Source organism: Cyrtonyx montezumae, unplaced genomic scaffold (genome assembly GCF_038088225.1).
Source record: "Cyrtonyx montezumae isolate F1298 unplaced genomic scaffold, pur_monq_1.0 scaffold_11, whole genome shotgun sequence".
In the NCBI taxonomy this organism is placed as follows: Eukaryota; Metazoa; Chordata; class Aves; order Galliformes; family Odontophoridae; genus Cyrtonyx; species Cyrtonyx montezumae.
The window spans coordinates 7,931,843-7,955,849 of NW_027071837.1; the positions used below are offsets into that span (position 1 = coordinate 7,931,843).

The 24,007-nt window shown below is 38.9% G+C and overlaps 1 protein-coding gene across 3 annotated transcripts in view; it reads right to left on the minus strand.

The window, feature by feature from the left end:
* Nucleotides 1–416: 416 nt before the first annotated feature.
* DACH2 (dachshund family transcription factor 2) overlaps nucleotides 417–24,007 on the minus strand; it is a 257,656-nt gene continuing 234,065 nt past the window's right edge. For 2 of the 3 annotated variants that reach the window (XM_065729498.1, XM_065729497.1), the window contains 5 exons: nucleotides 16,914–17,059; nucleotides 16,236–16,383; nucleotides 13,232–13,375; nucleotides 10,231–10,296; nucleotides 417–1,358 (listed from right to left, as the gene is read on the minus strand). In XM_065729498.1, coding sequence (XP_065585570.1) covers nucleotides 1,321–1,358; nucleotides 10,231–10,296; nucleotides 13,232–13,375; nucleotides 16,236–16,383; nucleotides 16,914–17,059 — 542 coding nt within the window. In that variant the 3' untranslated portion in view covers nucleotides 417–1,320. The remainder of the gene's footprint in view (nucleotides 1,359–10,230; nucleotides 10,297–13,231; nucleotides 13,376–16,235; nucleotides 16,384–16,913; nucleotides 17,060–24,007) is intronic. The other variant, XM_065729499.1, reaches the window with a different exon arrangement.

Below are 24,007 nucleotides of genomic sequence, written 5' to 3' on the forward strand. Positions count from 1 at the left end.
CTCTCCGAGAGGAAAACCTAGTGATATTTTGAACACTGTACATATATTTGTAGTAATATGCATATAACACATTTCCCAGAGATCGACTTAGTTTTCTTTGTTTTGCTTTGTTTTATGTGACAGTGATTGAATTCAGGGTGTACAGGGCATAAATACAAGCATGCATATATAAACGGGTTTATAAGTAAGTATTGTTTCTGACCCAGGCATGAGAGTAGTGGATGAACAGCTGACTACTTACTTAATTCCTCTTGTCTCAGTCACCTATTTCATGGGAGGAATGTTTATGTTACCTGCAAAGTTTGGAATTTGTAACATAAAATAATTAGGAAAATATTTCATACCAACCCACCCTCTTTATTAAGTAAGTAATTTCTTCAAGTATTTTTAATAGTGCAAATTATTGTTTTGCATGAGTACAATAGTGATGGGAATTCACAGTCAAAAAAAAAATCTTAAAAGATTTCCAAAGTCAAACAAAAAAATTTTAATACTGTATTTTTAGCAAGAACATTTTTAACAAAGAATGTGTACTTTAACTTAATATGGTACAACAGAGAAACCATACTTAAAAGTTTCCATTATCTAACACTCTACTGCATATTCATTTTTTTCATCTTAAAAGACCAAAAGCCAAGCTGAACTGAGCATAAAAAAGCATCAATTATAATCCTCATATTACGTCAGCTATTAGGGTTTAGCTCACACTTCTGAATTGGTCATCTAATGAAGGACAGTTTTTACATCATTCTTTTAAAAAATGTACACACATTTCTTTTTAAAACGCAATATATATCGAGTATCTGCTTCAGTAAACAAAGCTTAATTTATAAACACAATCGAAACAGCTCCATGTTGAACAGTTTCAGTGATAAACTGGACTTGTATGATGTACAGCCAGTGAGGACCTTTGTGGCTTGAAATCATTGTGCCATTGCTATACAGTAATAGCTACCTCCTTAGGAAAAAAAAAACCACAACAAAAACAGTTCTTTGGGGGTGGGAAAGGGAAATAATTCCTGTATGTGCTTAAAAATACTAAAACTCCTTTCTATCTCCGGGGACCTAAAAATGATCTGTTGCAACAGGCCTGGTTTGGTATGGTAAGCTTGTAAAAAGTCTCAATATTTCTTAATGACAATACGGCAGTTTTCGATGCAGCAACAGTAAATTGCTTGAAATTGTCCTTCAAGTTTCATGCTACAAATCCTGTTCCTCACACAGTACTGAAGGCATCAAAGGTTGGAAGGGACATTTTTCATGAACTATATAGTCTTCAAATAGTGATCATTATACATTTTTCAACAATAGGTGTTTCCTTCAGTACATGATGGTGGGTTTGATGTATGTTCTGTTTTCTGCAGGGAAAAAGAAAAAAAAGGAAAAAGTCAATTACAGAGTTGTGCATTTTAGAATTATTTGAAATGTAGGTGGATTTCCTTCAGAGATTTTTGGACTTCTTTTCCTCAAAACAAATGATCAGATCTACAAGTGATACAGGCTGAATATGCTTCTACTGGGGAATGAGGCACCCAATAACAAAGCCTTGCAGAGCCCTCGGTCAGCGTGGATTGTGTTACTGAGAGCAGTGAGCCCACTGCCCACTTCTGTCCTGAGCAATTGTTTCCTGGGGTGCTTCCAGCTGGCGTCTGCCAGTAGAGGCTGTAAATATTTAGATTTGCATTTTCATCTTTTGTGATGTCTGATTCTTAGCTGAACATTCTGTCTTCTCAGAAGGAAGTGGATGTTGTACTGCATGCCTCTGTAGCACAGGGTAACATGGCATCAGCTTTACAGCGTGCCATTATTACGTGAACAAAACCCAGAGAACAGTGTTAGAACACAACTGCACTGCGTAAAAACAGGTAATAGAAGTAAATCGATATCTGCTCTTTGAAAAGACGTTATTTCACTCAGAAACCTCCACTTCCCATTTTAAATTATTTTTCTGTATTTAGGGAAACAAGCAGAAAGCCACTTTCTTCCTTTGTAAGACCATTCCTAGTTATACTACCTATCTGCTGTGATTTTTCTTATTAAGCAATGCTAAGTCCATAGGAAAAATAAATATGCCCACAGAAACTACAGCTAACAAGAATCCATATTCGTGTTCATTATACAATGAATCATGAATTCACCCAGCTAAACCCACAAGTACTGATCTTGAAGATGATAGCAAAATGATAATATTGAGAAGCATTTTGTATAATGTTGACATCTATCCCATTACTGTTTTACATATGCCAATACTGAGCACTCATAAGGAAAGAACAAGTATTGACCTGCTAACTGACACTGATCCTTGGAGCAATCTCAAACTTTGCCACATTTCAATTTCAAAATGCATTTCAGCTATAATATGAGTGATTTATCATTTAGCAGTAGCTGTCAAAGTAACCTCCTAGATAAAACAAAAACATCTGGAACCATAAACAGAGGAGAGCAGTAGCTGAATTTTAATCCAAATCCGACATGTTCACTTCATTAGGAACAGGAAACAGCTAATTAGTAATTGAATGTTTCATGGTTTTAAGGAGGCTCAGACTCTCCAAACAGAGATGATTTAATATGTATTTTGGATGTAAACAAGAATAAAGATCGGAAGAGCCAGGGACATAACATCTCTGGAGGAATGTTTGGGAGCATGGGAACCTCTGTAGAAGTGACTAAAATTAGCTTCAGCCTTTTGGCTGATTAGAATTATTGTCTTAAGATTTACAGTGGCAAATATTAAAGCCTGGGGAGGGGGGAGGTAAGCAGAAATGCACAGACTGAACATCACTGTGATTTTTTTCTGCTCTTCCACCTAGTTATTAGGAAGTTTCTTTCCATAGCAGGCTATGGGCGATGTAGCTTATATTAATGCTGTGCTTCTAAATAAAGGTAGCCACTGACAAAACCTGCATGTCAACGTGACTGCCCTCAAAAAGTCACAGAAATACTCCTTACTGTCAAGCCAAAGGCTGACATTCTGCTGGAGTGTGCTTTCTGTGAGTCAGTAACATAAGAGCTCTGGTGCTCTGCACAGCAGCAGTCAGAGCATTGAGCTCTGAGCTGCTCAGCCCCGTGACGCCGCTCTCTTGGGGTCTGGGCTCATGAGCCACATCTACAAAAAGGTCCCTTTGTGCCTAAGCACCCATACATAGCGGGTGGGACTTACAGATGTGCTTAGCATGTCTGTGTCACACGAGTGGAAGTCAGCGGAACTTAGGGACACATCTTGCTAAGTGGCCACAAGGCATCTGCTGCACCTTCTAGTGCTGTATCTGACGTTTGATACTTGTACAGACAGTGATGGTGACCACACGTGTGCACATTTATGCTGTTCAATTTGCTGCCAAAGGGCTGTGCAAAGATAAGGGCAGGGATCCACATGCACATTCAAAGCCATTTGAAAAACTGTATGCAATGACAGAATTTAAGATACAATGCTTTAATTCTTTCTCCAATCTTTTGCAAGTACTTTGCGTATTTAATCCCTGCCAGATAAAAAGTGCATTTGGAGATCAAATGTAACACTGATTCAGCTAGCTCTTCTCAAACACATAGGGGGAGGGGAAGGTGTGAAGCAACTGATACCATGCTCAGTGGGTGGCTGGGTCAGCAAAATCCTGTGTTGGCTTTTGTCTTCATACACACAAATAGCTACAGCTCATCAGGTCATTAACATGCTCTAGGAACCCACAAGGCTGTGCCTTCCTTCATTCTGCCCAGCCCAGCACCCTTCATGCTGCCCAAGCCATGGAAGCCCTGCTTGCCTGGCTGGCACTGCACACTGCTTACTGACAGAGCCAAAGTCATAGCCAGAGACTACAGAAAAAGAAGCAGTCAATTATTTGGACTAATGTCATTCACCTGGCTTGTGATATAGACCTGAAGCTTGAATGTTAGCTAAAACTAAAGGTCATGTTTTCTAATATATTTAAGGTGTTTTTTGTTATTTTTTAAATTATTCTTCAAACTAAGGTAAGAAGTGGTCATTGAGATTACTGCTGGCCCATGGACTGACTAAACTTTGGAACAAGTCTGAATTTTTTTCCCCTTATTTCTTAAGGAGAGTTCAGTGGAGATATCTGTAATGCTTTTTTAAGAGAGAAGGCAAATGCCAAAACTCAAGCGAAGAGATAACTGCTGATCAGTAAACAGAAAACATGGTTAGATATCTCCCCTTCTATAAAGCTCTCAATGATATGCCAGAAGTCAAAATGCATTTTTGTTGCTGTGCAATAAACTGAACTCCATGGTGTTAACAACATCACGCAGCAACCACCTATGTGGAATTACAGTGTCAGGAGCATCTGTGCTACCACTTCTACATGAATGACAACGTGATGCTGTCAAATTCATCTTTTTAAAGAATATTCACCATCTCCTCAGTGTAGCTGACTGCAAGCTGCATACCATTTTATAGCATTTCACGGTACTATACAGCAAAGATTTGAATAAATCTGTGTGCAGTAAATGTATTCTTTTATTAGGTTTATCCCTTAATCAAATATTCATTTATGTGGGCTTCATTCTATTAAAAAATGAAATTATACAAAGGTGAGCAAAAGTGTAGATTTACAGTAGTTTAAAGCCTAATCTCATTCTCTAGGGGTAATATTGACAATATAAAAACTGTATAAATGATATTCCCTAACACTAAAATATGCTTATGAGCCCCCTGTGCATGTTATACTGCTTTACAACCTACAGTGAAATGCATGACTGGCTTAATAAGCAAGACATTTAGAAAGGATTTTTTCCCCTTCCCAATGTATAACAGGAGTAAAGATCTCACAGCCTCCCTGTAAGCCACAGCCTGTGTTAATAATTGTAATTCTCCCCAGGATGAGGTTGTCTTCCCTGAGTTGTTGGTCCGGGGTGTACATGCATCTCTTCCACTCTCCTCTAGCAACAACACCGACATTTGTCTTTCTCTTTGAAGGTTTTAATGGCTGTATAACAGGACAAATCCAAAGTAATAATTATCTCCTTATTTATTCACATTTTTCTTTTTTCTTTGTTTTCTCAGCTTATTTTTCCCCTTGCTTTCAGGACAATTTGCATGCATATCTGAATTTCTGGAATGCTTTTATATGGCTTTGTAATTCAGCTGTATTTCTATAATAGGTATTTTAAAGCAGAATTTTTCCATGCGTACCCTCATAACTTGCATTGAGAACTGTGACCTGGTAATGTTGGTGTGAAAATCCAGGCCAAGAACTGGAGCTTGATGCAGCTGGCCTGCTGTGATCTAACAAAAGATAGGATATGGGATTGTTCAGATAATTTTAGCACAGCTAGCTGGAGGACAACATCACTGGATTAAGGAAATTTGTGATCTGCTCCATAATGAGAGAACAAGGATAAATGTGTTGTATTGCTGACTATAAATTATTCATGCTACTTCTTATAAAACAAAGACGAGCTCTACACATTGCACAGAACATGGGCAGCAGAGATGCAATAACAAACTCAGATTCCCACTTGGCCAATTTAGATCATGGAGTGGGGAGAGCTGCTAAAAGTTGGATGGGGCTGAGCCACAGCCGTGTGCCTGCTGATGCTGGGGAGCAGCAGGGGGATGGTGAGCCCAGCAGCTCCAGCTCCACGTGGCAGCTCGAAGGGTGGGACCCACAACCTAGGTGGCACTGGGATGGTTTTGGACACGAACTGAGCAAAACAGAGCCAGTGTTTCAGTTAAAGCAGAGCCAGATTGAGCTCTGAGTGCAGCAAAAAATATAAAAATACAGTGCCAGGACAATAACTCTAACAGACAAAGCTGGGGCTGGTTTGTTTGGATCAGTTATCTTCTGTGCTGTGACATGCACAGCAGTGTGGTTCTTCCCCAGCTTACTTCATGCTTAGGACTGACTTGACTCTGTCAAATATTTCCACTTCCACATTAAAAGACCTAAAAACTCATACTGAAAATAGGCTTTCTAGTGAGTATCAATAGCCAAGGACAAGAATATGTTCACTGAATACGATCTGTGCAGATGCTGGATTGCCACTGTCAGTATGGGTAGGAAGGGAGTTAACACAGTGCTTCCTGCTGAGGAAATATCCAAGCCTGCTGACACTGAGTTATTGAATAAATGTTTGAGCCCTTTGTAAGAAGAGAAAGGTATGGACCTTCACACCCTGGTCTCCCAGGGAAACCTTTCCTCACCTTCTGTTTCCAGTAAATCACAACATCTCAGCCTCCTCCATCTCACATGTGCGTACCGAGACAGGTTCAGAAAAAACGTTGTGTACCAGAAGTACAGAAACACGGAGAGCAAGATCAACAGCACTGTTACTCTGCGGCCCTGCATCTGTATCGCCAACAGCACGCGGTGCACTCCGCTGGCACGGGGCATCACGGGAAGAGCTGCTTTTGGTTAGCAGCTAGAGGGAATGCCCCCCGTTGTGCCTGCAGTGTGTGCACAGCTTTGGCAGCCCTGTCATCGGGTGCTCATTATTCCAGAGTAGAACTAGAGAGGTTTTCTAGAAAAGAAAACGACACAGCTCAAGGCAGCTACCAGGGGCATCACTCATTCAGCCAGAGCATGCATTAGAGAAGAAGAGATGTAAGCCTCAGTTGCAGAAGCTAGGGGAGGATTTGCTCACAAGCAGAATACCAAGTTATAGTTTAACCGCTGTTTCAAATCAAACAGTTCAATGAAATGGTTCTGGTCTGTCCTCATGTAAAACCTCACCTCTTTTTAGTGATAGCAAGACCAGGACAATGGCACTGTCATTTCCAAGATGCTGACATTGTCTCCTGCAATCGAAGAGCAGCAGCAGCAGGGCTGTTTTCAGAGGCTATTTCAGAGCCTTCGGATGTATATTTTGATAGAATAATTCAAGTCAAACCTTTTCAAAACCACTACCCTCTTCTTTTTCTTTTTCCACTTGCACCTCTATTTTTTTTACTTCAGGCTGGATTTCAAAATGGGTTGGTTATATCAGATTATTAAAAAAATACATACCTTGTTTTCTGCATAATAGAAATTTAGTTAAAAATCTAGAAATGTTCTAGATTTCAGCAGTCCTCCATCTTTGTCAAACAGATACAAAAGTTATTCACATCCACTGGCAGTTTCTGTGCTACCTCTCTGCTAGGTTATCTCACAAACAAAAGCAGCTGCAGCCCTCTGACTGCCGCTGCAGTACACACTTCCTCAGAGCCATGCTTTCACCTCAGGAAAGTCCACCCACCCACACCGGTGCCTCACTCTGGAAATTTAGAGTCTTTTATTTTTTGTAAACTGTTATCATCAAATATTATGGTAACATCTATTTTTAAAAAATTTTAAGATAACATTGCTTTGCTGATTGTTCCAATATCCCCTAACAATGAAATATAGTAATACAAAAGTTAAGTAAGGTATAAACATGCAAAAGGAGAAGTCTCCCTGCGATCATAAAATGATGTTATTTTCTGTTCAGCAGTTCATGTTACTGCTGTTCATGCTAATTAATTAAAGGAGCTGTTGCTGTAATGTGCAAACAGGGAATCTGAGAAACTGAGAGGGCTTTTAGGTCTCGGAGTGAAGTTAAGTCAATCTGGGCGCGGGCAATCAAATGTAATGAAATCACTTGTCAGTGCTAAGCTTGCAAAAACTGTGAAGTTTGACTAGGGAGTAAAAGGATTATAATTAGATTTCCAATAGGATAATAACTAAATGGCAGAAAGCAGTAAAGAGAAAATATTACTTTGTTAGCTAATGGTGCTGCTGTTCGGTTTTAGTTTTTATCAGCACACTTGTAGTTGTACTAATTTAATTTGCTTTTATCAGCAAAAATGCACTGCTCGAATGGTACTTGAATGTCATTTGCAAAAAACATTGATCTGAAGGTGCACTTAATGACACCCAGTATGTTTATTTTATGTGAAACGGAGATTGGTTGATAAAATGGTTGATGCACTATCTTCCTGGCCCAGGAGTGAGTTATGGAAGCAAGAGCAGAAGGTATCAGTGCGTGCATCACCCGATCCTGCACCACTCAGCTTTGTAGGGGCTGCCAGACTACAGCAACTATTTCTTTTCTATTTGTCAGCTAAAAGGCCTCTCTGAGATTGAGCTGTGCTCCCTGACCAGGAGCTCAGGGGCATGGAGGACAGAGCTAGAGGCTGTAAAGTTTGAAAAAGTTTTAGTATTGTCAGCACAGAATTTCAGTTCAACTAATACACAAAGCACAGGGAAAATGAGTCTACTAAATGGAAGAGATTTATAATGCGTATCAGAACCTCCAAAAATGAACAGCTTGTGTTAATAAAATCATTTTAAGAAATGAGCATAAAATATGATATGACTTAATCACTGTGCAGTATTTTTGCAATTTTCCCTTAAACCATCTTAAGAAGATACTGGCAGTGAAACTAATTGAATTTCAAAGGAAAGGCACTGTGTGAACGATAGATTTCTGTCCAGCAGAGCTATTGACATCAGAAAAAGAAAGGTCTGCATTGATGCCAGGCTTTTTCCTGTGCACTAGAGAGAGATTCTGGATGCCTGGAAACAGCTTTGTATTAGAGGCACGTTTTTTGACCCCTCCACCTCACAGGGCCCAAAAAACAAAGGCTGTAAATGAAGGGGGCAATAGAGGGGAGCGTACTCAAATTGTTAAGACTGCAGTGCAAAAGTAGCTCTTAGGTTTTAGAAACTGTAAATCAAAGAATCAAAAGATATTACAGTATCAGCATAAATAAAAATGAAGGAGATGGTGCTACAGAACAGAAACACTTTGAAACCTAGACAAGCTCTATAGAGAGATCTTCAGAAAGCTTTTCCATCAGCTGAGAGTGCTTAGTGAAAGGACTGGATAAACTCATCATACATTTACATATCAACAGGATTACCAAACTGAAATTGTCGGAGAAGCCAGAGCTGCCATTCATGGCCGTGGTGAAGATGAGAAATGACATATTCTGCTTTCACAGACGGATACCAAATGCAGAGACACTGAACATAACCAGTGAGTGCCCAGGTCTCCCTTGGCTCAGGCTTTTGACCTGAACAAAAGCTTTGTAATCCAAAGCCTTTTAAAACTGAAGAATGATTAAAAGAAAAAACAAACAAACACAAACCTCACTGAAATTAAAATCCTAAGATCACAGGGCATCCTCCTTTATCAGTAATTCACGAGAAGTGAAAGTTCTAAACCCTTCTGGAAGTAAATGGCTATTGGAAATGGCTATGCATCACTCTCCCCACAGTTACTTATGCTAATTTTTAATTAAGACAGATTTGAGCCAACTGTAACTGTTTTCTTTAGTAAAAACTGAAAATTGACTTCCTATTTTCCACTAGATTCTGCCCAGGTACACCTCTGACTGAATCTTTCTGGAAGAGCACTGAGTGCTTAACTCAGCAGATACTGTAAATAGCACTAGGAAACAGTAGGAATCATTTGCATTTCAAATTAAAATACACGTCCCAAATGCTTATCCAATATTTTGACTATTTCTGGCAGTAACAATTTTCAAACTGCAATATTTAGAGCACAACTCAAATCATATGTGTATATATACATGAACATAAATACATATTCTATTATATATGTATACATGTAATTCTCCTTTTTTGTTATGTGTAGCATATGAACCTAAAATCACAGAAAGCTACAGCAGTAAAAATATTTGAAAGCTTTTCCGTATAGATGACAGATGGACAACAGATGCATACCAGAGGTATGCAAAGTCAAGCCTTTAACAGTTGACAAATGCTAAAGGTTATGTTTCTATCTCTATCTGCACTGGTTCTAGCAGTACCTAAGATAGAATTCTCTATCAGATATTCTTGTAATACCCTCTGGTATGTGCACATCTATTTAAATGCATACTTAACATCTCTTTTAAGCCTTCTGGAACTTTTGTCTTGCTAAATTTGCTGTCTTGTGATTTCCATCACCGTTCATGTGTTTTTTGAAAGCGTTTATGATCTTGAAAGGAAAGCGAGGATCAGTAGTGAAATATTTTAAAAAGATAAATCATTTGTAAAATCATTTTTACTAAGCCCATATATCTGATAAGTACGAGTGTTTCCCACACCTCTGTTTAAACAAATATAATTCTTGATCTTGTAAAGCAGTGATCTTGCTATACTTATTTTCTGTATTGAACAGGAAGACAAAATGAAGTTCTGTAATTTCCATTTATCAACACAGGAAAACGAGAGCTCAAAACTGCTATGCATTTCATCTTTCAATATGGCTTATGATAAACGTGTACGTAATAGAAAGAGGTACATACTGCACCTTGCATTGCTGCACTGTCATGTTGGGTTCCGTTGTGTTCTATTTCCATATCTGGGATTCCAGCATCTGAAAGATGTGACAGTGGAGATTAATGCATTCCCTTTATCCTTCTCTCATGCATCTTTAGAAAAATATTTATAGCAAACTAAGGTGATCACCAAGTTGCACAGCCTTGCATAAAACATTCAGTCTTCACAGAATTTTCAGTAGTAAATCGTTTCCAGAATGTGCAAATATTACTGGTCTCACTATGGATTATTTTTAATGTGCTTCACATTTGTCTGACGATCAGATAATAATCAACACATGATAACAACGTATCTATAAAATTCTCTTGGACAATAAGGGCATCTGACATATGAAAAATAAAATGGGAATTAAACTGTGTTATTATTAAACCAAATTTACCATGTCAGGAAATTACCTGCAAAATAAGAGAGTTAAAGGATGCAACCAGTACCAGCCAACGTTTGTGTCCACCTGCATGTGTTTTTCCTGTGTTACTCCAAACAGGGACCACAACATTATCAGCTCAGGTTGTGTGAGAATGCTCCATCACCCAAAGGAAAACAACATACGTGATATTATGGGAAAGACTTCCAGATATCTGAGAAGAGTTTTCAAAAGAGATTGTGCTGTTTTTTTTTTTCAAGTTGAGAAGAAGTCTCATAATGATAGGCACTCTTGAACTATTTAATTTCCTACTGATAATATACCTCTATCTGCAGTCCTTTGGGGTGGGGCTGAGGGCTCCAACACCCCAGGGCGTTACGACAACAGATGCCATTATCCACCTTGTGCCAACAAGGATTAGCATGAAGGGTATGTGATCTGAATCCATGGTACCTCAAATCCTGGAGAAACATCTGCTTCTCTCATACCACAGCACTCAGAAATTACAGTAGAAAAGAAAAAAACAACAAAACCAACAACACCTAAAAAGGAGATGTGTGTAGCTTTGAAGTCTGTGTAAAAGCCCATTCCTGACATTCTCAAACTGTACTGCAGCTTTCTCAGATCACTCGAGGTGGACGTGCCAGTACCTGTTGCAAAGATGATGTTTTGCTGTTCGCAATACAGCCTGACCGAGCTCTGTGTCAAAGCAGGGCAACTGATCCAAGTACGTGTATGAGTAAGGCACTACATGACTAATATGTGTGTATGTACCTTAGATATCTGTGCGTACATTAAACACGTGATGTCTGTGTATGTAGTCCCAGAAATACCTGAGCAAATAAATAATACATTAATGTACATACTTTTTTCTTAAAAAAGTGCAGGTGACTGTTAGTACATGGGGTTTTCCCTGTTCCTGTTTGGAAGTTCAAGGCACTGGCCTAGAAAAACTAAAAAGGTTCTCACTTCTCAAACCTTTTAGACTATACTTTGTATACACATAAAATGACAAAGTCATCTGTAATAACAGCATCTGTTAAATGAGACAGACTGTCAGAGTTAAATTAAAAATATTCAGAATAGCCCTTCACATTTTGTTGCCATAAAATTGTACCTGCAATTAAATTGTGGATTAAGATGCTAATGAGCTACCTGATTTGCATGTGCAATCAGATTAGCATGTAAATATCAGCTTCTCGCAGGCACCAACATATCTATGACTACCTGAGTGCGCCTGCAAATCAAAATGTTAGCAGCTAGGCCGACAATAGCAGATGTAAAGATCTGTTAATCACATTGCTGGGGTGTTGGTCCCCTTTAATTTGTGGCTTCCAGAACTGCTGAGTACTCATAACTGCAGTGTGACCGACAGGTGCTTACCGGCATCCGGTGAGTGACCTTACTGAGCACGAGGATTTTAGTTTTCATCTGACATTCATCACAGGGTGCTGGCTGTGCCTGGAGGATCTGATACAGTGGAGGTGGTACAAAAGGTCCCTGCTGGCTGTGCCCTCTCAGCCTCTGCTGGGAGCCTGTCCCTTCCCATAGCACAACAGCAAGCTGTATATCCATGCCTGAATCACCACCACTCACTGTCAGAGTGTCAGAACAGCCAGCCAGTTCCTGGGTACAGTGATATGCTGGACTATAAAACCCAGCAGATGAGAATGCCTCTGAAAGATGTTGCTCTCATAGTTAAAGAGTTTATATCTCTTAGGTGCTCCCGCTAAATCACAACTCACGGCCCATTGCAGAGAGCTGCAGTGGCAGTTCAAATAGACAGGCTTGCCCTACCTTTAAAAAACAGCCTGGGTACCCTGCAACTGAGATCAAAGGCCAAGTTAAACTGATTACTTTCACTCAGCAGTTTCTGCAGTCTGCTTCTGTTATTATGGCTCAGTTGCTAGCAGTAGCCAAACAAGGCAAAGTTAACGTGAAGACCACATGACGTACAAACACAGCAGAGATGGAATCTAACTCTGATTCATGAGCCTCTGCAGAGACATGTGGATAGGCAAGATGCAAAGACCAAACTTGAGCTGCAGAACATGAAATTAATTACAACTCAGCTAGGTTTGGTCTTACTCAAATCAACATTCTAAAGTTTCATCAGAACCACTTTAAGCAGGAGAGATGAATCCTCCCACTGCCTGGGACATAATCACCCTGTTTATGAAATTAACTGATCTGAAATTCTTAAGAATATCTGGGAAGTATTCAAAAACCTAGTCTGCTCATAAAGCTGATACGTATTTAACAAACTTAACAGATCCTGAGGCTGAGCAAACTTCAGCCAAACAGCTTTTAAAATGAAGCTCAGCAGTTCTAAAAATGAATCTGCTGGGAGAGAAGAGTTCAGAGAACCTTAGAGGAACCAAATTTCACATTGTCTTATCTGGCACTGCAACAGATTTCTCTGGCAACAAATTCAGCATTTCTTGTCATGCCCGTGTAAACTGCTCTATGTTTCTCTAGTTGCAGACCTATTCTTTTAATTCATGACCCAGAGCACATGGTCTGAAATAGATTTTCAATTATTTCACTTATTATTAACTTAATTAAACATCATTTTATGTTAACTGTGAAAGGCCAACTAAGACATTACCATTTAACATCCTGAGACCGTCACCTGATGTGGCCTGTTTAAGTGCCTGTTCCACTTGTTCTCTTCTCTTTGACTCAAATTCCAAGGCTTCCTGCAATTTTCTCTTTGCCTTTTTTTCTTTCTTCAAGCGTTTCTGAATTGTTGCTGGAATGCAAATGCATTGTAAGAATAGCTGTTACAGCACAATTAATATATGATGGAGAGAATAAACTTTACTGATGACCAAGAGACAAGCTCTAGATCAAGAAAAACAAATCGGACGCGAATCTTATATAAACAAACAATAACCAACCCATACCCTGTCGTGAAACAACAGATAATCTAAAAGGACTTTAAACCTTGTTAAAGACCTTAAATCTTATTCTCACTATGGAACTGCCCCATCAGTGTACATCTCCTGACCAGAACCTGGGATTCAGAGCCAGCTCAGACACGGAAAGGCTATTGAGAAGCTGAGTTAAATAGGTAAAGACTGAAATGGAGATGAAATGCACAGAGAAAGGGTAGTTACTGATGAACGTGAGTATATCTGTGGGCAAGAGCACTTCACCTTTCATAACTAATTCAAGAAAAAAAGAGGGAAAGAGAGAGAAAAAAAAACCAAAAAAACCACTGCATATATGGTGAGAATCTCTAAGAGAAAATAAAGAGGAACTTTCCAGGTAGAAAGGAGGTTGAAAACAAGCTTAAAATATTGATATGTAAATCAAGAACGTTTTCTTATTTGCTCCATCACTAAATTCTTCTTCTAACGAAAGCACTCTTAAGATCTGTACAGTAACTGGCAGCTTGGACTAAAACTGGGTAACAATATGCAGTATTACAATGGTTCTCTATGGCTCTGCATTACTCAGCTCAGTGTGCATTACAGTCATCTCATCTTCTCCCTTCTAGAGATGGAAAGCAGGAAAGTGCCTTGACACAGATCATCCACAAGTCACTGCTATAGCCCTGCAAGATTTGGCAGAAAACGGAAGTATTCCTGACTTCTGTTCCCAATCTCAGTTTTAAACTCAACTATAAATAAAACTAAAACGGTAACTACAAACTATACAGCATTAATTGTAGCCAGATGATTCATATCTTCATTGGGAACTGCTGACACTGCCTAAGGTTGTATTCCCTCATCTATATAAATTCAGGCAATAAAATGTACCTTTTCCTTTTAAAACCCTGAATCTTAATTCCGTGTTTAACCTTATCTTTCACCAGCACCAGGTTACCATATTTTTTGTTTGATATATTACTTAACCATCTAGTGATGGCACTAGAAAGGGTAGGTTGAACTAACAGACAAAAAAGAATCTGTGCTTAAACATAAATGCCCTGATTCAAAGTGAAGAGTCTATACTCTTTTCAAATGCTGTTCATGGGCACTGCTAGAATGAAAGGTGAATTTAATTTGCAGTATTTTGGAATTGATTTTGTTTGCTTCTCCTGAGAATTAGACATCTAATTGTGAACTATCACAATACTGTTAGAAAAACTGCTAAAAACCATGGAAATATAACTTTCTGTGATTACTTGTTCATCTAACTCTTATCAATTTTTACAGACCAGAATTTGTGATTGTGCCAGTCAGGGGAATAAAAGGATAACGTTGCATGAATGATCTCTGAGAGACTTAATAAATTATGAATGCCAGAATGTGATCTGGAAACAAAAATTTGGAAAATTGAGTAACCCATGTGGAAAAGTCTATCTGTGACTTTCTATAATAACGTGGATGTCGTGACAACCTGAAGAACAAACAGTTCTGAGGATATTGATTATTGGAGAAATTCTTCAAGCCATAAGGCAACCAAGTTTGAGAACGACTTACAGTTTTTGTTGACTTAGATGTGACTCAGGAGGTGCATAGTGTGCTGTCTGCCTAAACCGAGATGAAGTTTTGTTTTATAGAAATACAGCTGTGTCATCCCCACTCAACACTGCAGTGATGCAATGATTCTGAACACCCATCACAATTTAACAACTTCTGTAGCATTTACTCACTCCTCGCAACTTGACCTGAAGTGTCCTTTGTGAGCTCTTACTGAGTCTTGGTGCTGCAGACAGGTTCCTCACCTAATTTCAATTCAAAATGCACAGGAAGAGAGTAGTAGGAGCTTACATTTGTAATCTTATCTAGCTTTATCTCTCTGATTTCATGGATGTAACCCAGAAGTAGCTTTCGGCACATGAAGAACTATTTCTCTTCTTTTTATACAGATTTGAATTTTAAAGGGAAGACTGCCTGCTTTACAATATCAGCGAAAAATTTAGATTTACCAATTTAATTGCCTATTATTATCAAAAGCTTCTGAAGAGTCATGGTTCTGTCTTAGGAGGCTCATGTTGGGAAAGCTTCTGTATCTCACTCTTCTGATGGAAAAACAACAACGTATCTAGGGTTATTTGTTTCAGATCCTGAACTGCAAGAAGTTGCCTACCCCAAGTGCAACTATTTGGTTGCACTGAAGTTATCTACAGGGCAAACTAGCTGATAAGTACTTAAGCTACAGAACTCAACATTATTCAGGAAATGTAGGCTAGATAATTGCTAAGGTGATGGAAAAAAATTATTTAAATACTCCAATTACAGACATATTATCTTCCTCAAAATAAGACTGATCATCAATGCTTGGAGGATAATAGCAGGAAACAAAAGAAATTAAAGCTGTCAGATGAAGAAATCAGGCTGGGAATACACAGACGGTGTGGTAATAATGCATGTGAAAGCCATGGAACTGAATCAGCTTTCCCCACAGAAGCAGCCAAAGCGCTCTGCGGCCAGTTGCCCTCCAGGAAATAATCCTTCAGTCACTGTTCTGTCTGCTTACAGGAAAGTGTGCTTCATTCTGTTTTTATTAAATTTAAATCTTTCATTACCAGTGCTAGTCCACTGCTACATTACACAGAAGTATGAATGTCAGTTAACTCTGAGTCCTCAATAGTTCCAGCTGGAAATGCCAAAGGGTTACACATTTAATAGGTATCTAAACTCCATTTTTCATTCACTCACCTCTGCTTTGCAGCTCAGCTGTAAGTTGCCTTTCCAAGCTCTCTCTGAGCTCTCTCTCTCTACAAAGCTCCATCTTTAATTCTTTCTTTTCCTGCTGTATCTGCTTTTCCTGGACTCTGGCATTGTCCACAGCCACTTTCAGCAGGCCCTAAAACACATGCAAATGTGAGACCTGAAAATACCACTGTGTTTCAGCAGTGACAACATTCATCCATTTCCTTCTTTTCTCACTTCAGAAAAAAAATCAAAAACAACACAACAACAACAAAAGCTCTGGAAGCTATACACATGGAATGCAACCGGGCATTTAAAGTACCTACATGTTCAATACAAGCAATTTTGTGGTATAGCTTTTGCGCATTCATCCTACAGGTAAGGACTATTACAAACAGAGTGTCCCATCATTGTTGACCTTGGTCAAATGCAGGGAGAAGCAAAGGGGAAATAATGAGAATGGTGAATTTTAATATGACCATTATTGCCAACTATTAAGTCAAACAGACAATGCATAAAACATTTTCACAATCGATAATGCCAGAGAATGAAAACCTAGGCATTACATTAAATAAAAGAAATTAGAACTGCAGATACAAAATAGTTTCTAAACTCTAAAGGAGTGGCAAAAGAAATACATTTTATCTGTTATGACATAGTCTGGCACTATAGAGAATAACTTACCTGAATGTTGGTTAATAGTGTTTCAACCGATGAAAGTCCATCAGCAAAAAGAAATGGTGCTGGAAATCCAGGAGGCAAGGCCTGTCCAGCCAGTTGGACTTTATCTAAGGTTGGTTTCATTATTGGAATGGCAACTTGGACCTCTTCTGTAAAGACAGGTTTAAAAGCAAGATCAGAAAGTATTGGAAATATAGGCCTTAGTGATTTTTAGAAACCGCTTCCCTGGAAGTCACGATACAGGCGTGTCTGTAAAACTGACACTTTCGGTCTTTGGGCAGCTGTGATTATTACTAAGGCAAGTTTGCAAAATAATACAGAGCAATAATAAATATAGTTAAGACTACAGCACTGCTCTAATAGAGTATATACCATTATATCTCAAATTCTACAGAATTATACTACAGAATTATAACATCATTATGCAGTTCATTAAACCTGAATGACTTTTCTTCATTCTATCATGTTTGCTATTCTGCGATGAGCATTTTTTGTTGCTATAACCTTGAAAAAATTCTAATCAAGAAATGTACCACAACTCTTCACCCTTTTTAGCATTATCCTTCCCATACTCAGCAGTAAATAATCCTCACTGAGTCATCCCCTCCTGCGCATCCAGCACTGGCTCTGGGCTGTCAGAGAGGTGTCGGTGCAGGCTCTCCTGGCAGGTGCCATGCTGTGGTCTGCCCCACCACGGGCAGCAGCCAGAAGCACCACACCGAGTTCTGACTGCTGGGGGCATGGAGCTGGTGCCGGGGTCACAGCAGTGGCTGGGGAGCAGAGGGCCGAGCCCTGCTCTCATGATTTGCTGCCTACAGTGACACGGATGCATCCCTTGCACACTGTAGTGCTGGAGCCTGCAGCTTCCCCTTCACTCTGTTTCAGTTCAGCCAAGTTGCTAAACATCAAGGTGTAAATAGACAGCAGAAACGTGTACTCAAAAAGAAATGATGGCATTAACATTATTTTCCTCCAATCCTTTAAATTTGGTCACGAGTCCATACTAGCACGAATTTGAACTCATGCTTTTCTGACAGGACAATTTAATGATAGTTTAGGACAATAACAGATGTATCTCCTTTCGTCAGACCCCCACGTTGTGTAATACTTCTCCAAATATTCGTTGTAAGCATTCAGGTTTATTGCTCTAAATGATGACATTAAAATCTGCTAGCAGTCTTTAAAGTCGAACTCTGTTCACTTCTTTTACACCGTGATGTTAAAAAATACCAGTGTCACATTGCAGGAAAATGCAGCCCATATATAATATTTTCCTTTAATCTCTTTGGCACTTGCAGAAATCATGAAGAATATCTCCTCACAATTGCTTTTTAGTAAAGCTTGAAACTAATCTATTGTCCGTAAGTTCATGATGCATGTGTTTTCTAAGGGCAGCTGCACAGCCAGTCCTGATAGTTTCATTTGTCAAGTGTCTTGGTCATAATAATTCCAGGATTTACAATTAGACCACACCACATCAAAAGGCCTCCCTCCCTTCTCTCACCTCTCCTATTTCAAAAACAGCTCCGAAAGGAATCTGACAACAACAAATTAAGCCCTGGTGTCTCTGCAGCAGTAGAATTATCTGCTTCAACCACCTCCAGGAGCACCCAGTGAGCAGCAAGTGCTTTCTGCCCTGTCTCTAAAACACACCCACTGACAGCTAGGCTGGGAGCATTAGCAGATTCTAAGTATTCGCTGAAATCTCTGCTGAGGGAGTATTTTGTTTTCATCCTGTGAGTTCATTAAATGGAACATCATCATAATGATTCTTCAGGACTAACAACAACTCTTCACATCTTCACAGCTACTGTTTTAGAGCTGCATTCACGTAAATTAAATTATCATTTAAAACAAAAACAAAAAAACACCACAAAACACTCTGGCAACATACTCAGACCTGACTGAGACACACCACTTCTCAGTTTTCAGTATTTTCTATCAGTGGTGAGAGTTTTTCAGATGACCTGGTTAGTTATTGCACGTGATGCTGCACGGAAATAATGCCTAAATCACAGAGTCACAACAGACCAAACTGAAGTGGCATTTGAAAAGGAAAGCAATGCATGAAGTATGCATAATAGAAACCTATCGTTGCTTTAAAATCTCAAGAAATCTCTACTATTTGAAGATGAAAGTAATAACATTAAATTGGCTGAAAGGAAGATTACTATTGACTGAGAAGACAGGTTGCATGGTCTATGGTTCGTAATGTTACTGTACAGCAGATTGAAGTTTCAAAATAGTATTACTCTTCTTTAAAGAGATAGACACAGCTAAATTAGGTGCTGCTTGCTGCAGTGAGGATCAAATGCAAAAAGAATCATATTTCATCAGGCCTAGTCAACACCAGGAAAATAAATAGAAATATAAGAGGTATGCAGGCAATGATTCATTTTGATAATCTGGCCCAAGAGAGACACACAGAGACAGCACACAGATCTAAGCTTCCACCAAAAGACAAATAGGACACAGAGGGTGGGAATTGGGATGACAGTGTAGCAGAGGTCACATCGATTTTCAGCAGCAGTTTTCACACAGATGAGATAACCCTGGACTCTATTTGGCCCATTGTTCATATCCTACCTGTCCCACAAGCAATAAATTTCCAAGTCCCAGAAAAAGGGCAGTAAAGAAGAAGGATTCTACTTACGACTTCTTATGATTAAGTTTTTGTGCTAACCAAACATGCTTTGCAGACCAAGGTCACATTGCATGTTAAAGTCTGTAATAGCTGAAAACTAGAAGAAGCATATTATGCTTTAGCGTATATGGGTGGAAACTGTCAAACCATTAATCTTTTTTTTTTTTTCCTGATTGAAATCACACTCTGCAAAGATGAATGATAAATGCATTAGAAATCTATTTCAATCTTGTAATAGGTCTTCACATCTGAATGGTGTCTACATCTTGCCCACATTCTGAGTAAGTGCACAGTTTGGCAGAAATTTATTAGCTAGGCTTACGAAATTCTAATTGGGAAAGCAATTAAAAATGGCATGTGTTGGAAGCATTTTTGAGGATTCATCAGTGCATCTCTTCAACAGAAAAAAAGGTTGATTTTAATGTTTTGATTTTAAAGAACAGTGCAGATATAAATGCTAAAAGCAGCACTCACATACAGTACATCAGAATAAACAAGAAATAAAGCTAGGACAAATACTATCTAACCAAGGACACAAACAACCTTCCTGTTTATTGAAGCAAAGTGGGAACCACTTTTATTGAGCTTGTTTGTTAAACCTGCCATCCTTTATAATAGCATTCAGGAATCCATTTAGAGTGCAGTCTTTTTATTTTAATTTCTCACTGGCATCCAGGTGAATAGACGAAAGCAAGAATTATACTGCGAAGAGCAAAGAAATACACAGTAAATACTAACAGCGAATGGAATTATTATCCCAGGAAAGTGCATGGAAAAGTGCTAGAAAGTTTCTTGTTGCTAATGCAATATACCCAAGTATTTCATCTTCCATCTTCTGCCTAAGTTGCAGAAATCAGGATTGGAAAATTAAGCATCAACCTATGGACTAAATGCAGCAGTGGGAACATGAGTAACGCAAATTGCTCCCCGCGTGACACTGCACAGCCCCAACCAACAGGCAATTTTATTTACCAGCTGGTTTATGTTCTTTCAAAAGACATGCTTTTAAATCCATCATTCATATACCTGATACACTTGGCATGTCACATCCTTCTCAAAACAAGCAAGAAATATTAAAGCTGAGATTTACATATTACTAAACACTGGTTAGATCATCACGTTATTTATTCACATGAATTTCAAAAAAAAACCTATCTGTCTGGAGGAATTACATGTAAGCCTCACCAAAATTAGTTTATATAATGCACAGAATAAATACGTGATTTGGAAAGAAGCAGAACGAAATTCATAAGAAATGTACAGTTTATTAATCTATCCGTTACTCATCAAGACATTTGATCTCAGAAAACCTTCAGCCAGCATTAATAATGTGGTTTTGGACACAGATGGCACTGAGATCATTCTAGATCTCTGCCTGTGGCACACAATTTAGAAAGCTCAGGACTAAAAGGGTTCATCATAATTACAGTTCTTGAAGCTTCATATTTGAGTGATGGGGATTATATTAAATGATCCACAGTTATAAAAGAACAGCCTAGGTGCTCCAGTGGACTGTTTTAACCTTTAATAAAATCAAAAATTTATCCCCAACACCAGCTGAGCTGTATGTGCTACTCATCTTCCAAAGTAAGACATTACATTTTTATTCAAAATAGCATTACTTGCCCAAAGTTCTTACAGAATTATCCACAGTGCTAACGCTTGAATTCCAGTTGTATATCTAGTTCACAAAGACACTGATAGGCAGTGGTGACCTAAAAGATGGGGACTGAAGCAGAATTAAGGTTTGTACAGTAACTTTTGATGGCAAGAAGCAGTTTTCCAAAAGAAGTGAGATTTCTTTATTTCAAACCCTGGCAGCTTAACTACTGCTTAACTACAAACTAGAGGTGTCTATTTTTCTTTTCCAGAAAGGTAAGTATTTAAAACTATTTAAAGCCTGATAATCTGTGAGTCTGCAAGGATGGGGTTGACAGTCTTCAGTGCCTTAATCCCTCCGAACGTCCTCCACAGAGCTCTGTGTGTCTTTCTCTCCCCCACTGCCTGCTCCTCTCCCGGGGGCTGAGTCCTCCTCTTCATTGCTGAGAAGAGAGCCCTCCTTCTAACTTGGCACCCATCAGACTTCGACATTTACTGCTTTAACCTTGTGATTCAGGTGCCAAATTTGAAGTCACTGCTGTTTTTCGTAATTACAGCCCCTGAATGAACAGGGTCAATGAATGCATCCGGGAGATTCTGATTGCTCCACTGTGCAAGCTCTAAATCAGATTTTACTTCATTTTCCAGTGCTTCATACAACTCGATAGCATATAAGCATTTGTCACTACAGAGCTTTGCCGTAAAGAAACTTCCCTTTAAGAATAGTATCTGATCATTATACATGCATTTCCAGACTGCCTTAAAAGCTTTTGGAAACTCACGGAACAGTAACACCAAGTACCCCCCAATTCGCAGTACCTGCTTCCCAGCTGGTTCTCACCCATGCAATCTGAAATCAACTGATTCTGTCCTGAAGCGTTTAGTAAAACCTTCCCATTGTTTTCAACACAGGGGAACAATGTAGACCATGTCTGTTACATTTAGAGCAATGTGCTGAATAGCAAGCCATGGTGAAAAAGCAGAAAGTCAACTGTGCGAGCAGCGCGGACACTTCTACTGCGACAGAGCTCCTCACAGAATTGTGAGGGTGTGTTTTCCTGAAGGAGGTCATAAAGAAGGCACTTGAGGTTTGAGTAGGAAAAGGAAGCAAAAAGCAAAGAAATGAGCATTTCAGTAGAAAAGGCTGAAATTAGAGTTTACAAATTGTCTTTATCTGCGCACTCTTTAACAAGGGATGAATAATTATACAGCTTTGACATTTTCATCAATGTACTCTCATTATTAAGACAGAAAATTACACCTATTTATAACTTCAACATATTTACAATGCCCTCTGATGCTCACGTGGCACTCACAGTAAAAGCACCTGAAAATACTTCATTAATTCAAATCTTAACAAAATACATTAGTTAGATGAGATTTTTGTCTTGTAAAACATGAAAAAATGAAATGAAGATTGCAGTGATTCACTGGCCAGACATCAGAACATTTCACTGCGAAGAGCTGTAGTCTAAATTTAATACAGGCAGATTAGGAAAAATAAGACTGATGCAACTTGAAAAAACTGTGTTCATCATGAAAACGTGTAAGTACAATTAATGCTACCAATAAAAATACGGAGAGCCTTCCAAATATAGATATATATATTTTTTACAGAAATATATTTTATATGTACAATAATTATTTACAATTAATTGGTTGTGTGTATTAGTGTTATACCTGCTTTATCCTCTAAGCTGCTCCTCAGGCGGGTTTTGTTCATCTGAATTCCAACATTTGAAGCTGCTCTAGACTATAACTTCTAAATCTAGGTAGGAGCTAATTACTCTCGATCTGCATTTTCCATATGGCAACTAAAGCAACTAGCTACTTTCAGCTAGTAACAGCAACTTGTCATTCCTTGCAAGGACAAGGAGCAGGTATTTCTCCTGACAGTAAAGTGAAAATGTGAATTATTCAATAAAAGACCAGTAATGATATTAAAACATGGGAGAAAGGAAGAAAATGAAACAACAAACAAAATCCTGCTTGTGGTTATTACCAAGAGACTGTATTTTTTTTCTCTGCTAACTCTCCTATTAACATGCACAAAGGCTTTTTCTGGTGATTTTTAAGTCTTGCTGCAGTCTGACTACTCTTCTACTGGGATTTTAAACTGTCAGATGAGGATGGGTAGGAAGAACTTGCCAAGAAAAAAAAAATTCTCCCATTTTCTTGGCGGATTCAGCTTTTCCCTATTAATGTTGAGATTATTTCTTCAACTATTTTGTTGCAAATATTTATGACTCCATATGGAACAACAGATGTTGAAGGAAAGGGATAGCAGAAAAGACTTCATTTTCAGCAATTACCCTGCTACTTGTTGTCATACTGTAGGTGTTCTTAGTGTATCTATTTTACACACCACCCTGTCCTTTCACACACTGCAGAAATGTCAGTTTGGATAATTAATGTAATAACTTTCCACAATATTTCCATCTACAATCATTTCCACAATATTCACTTATGCAAATAAAATAAATAAGGCAACAGGAAGAAGAAATCAGGAAGGAGGAAGGGAGATAGGGATTGCTGCCGGTCCTTCTGGAGTTATCTGAGCAGGAATCAGTTTCTCACAAAGCTGCCTCGGGTCCTTAGCACAGAGCCTTCCCTCTTTTTGTTTGAGACAGATTCCAGTGACTGCCAGCAAGAAATCATGCAAGAGAAAAACGAGCCTTTCCAACACACAGTGCAAGAAACAACAGAAGTACTGCACGATGACGGTGCAGAAGCACGGCCTGACCGTGGTGGAGGTTAATTCCTAACAGGTGGACGGCACTCAGGCTGAAGAAACACCCGTGGGCTGACCTGCGAGGGCTGCACGCTGAGCTGCTGAGCCTGCACAACACCCTGC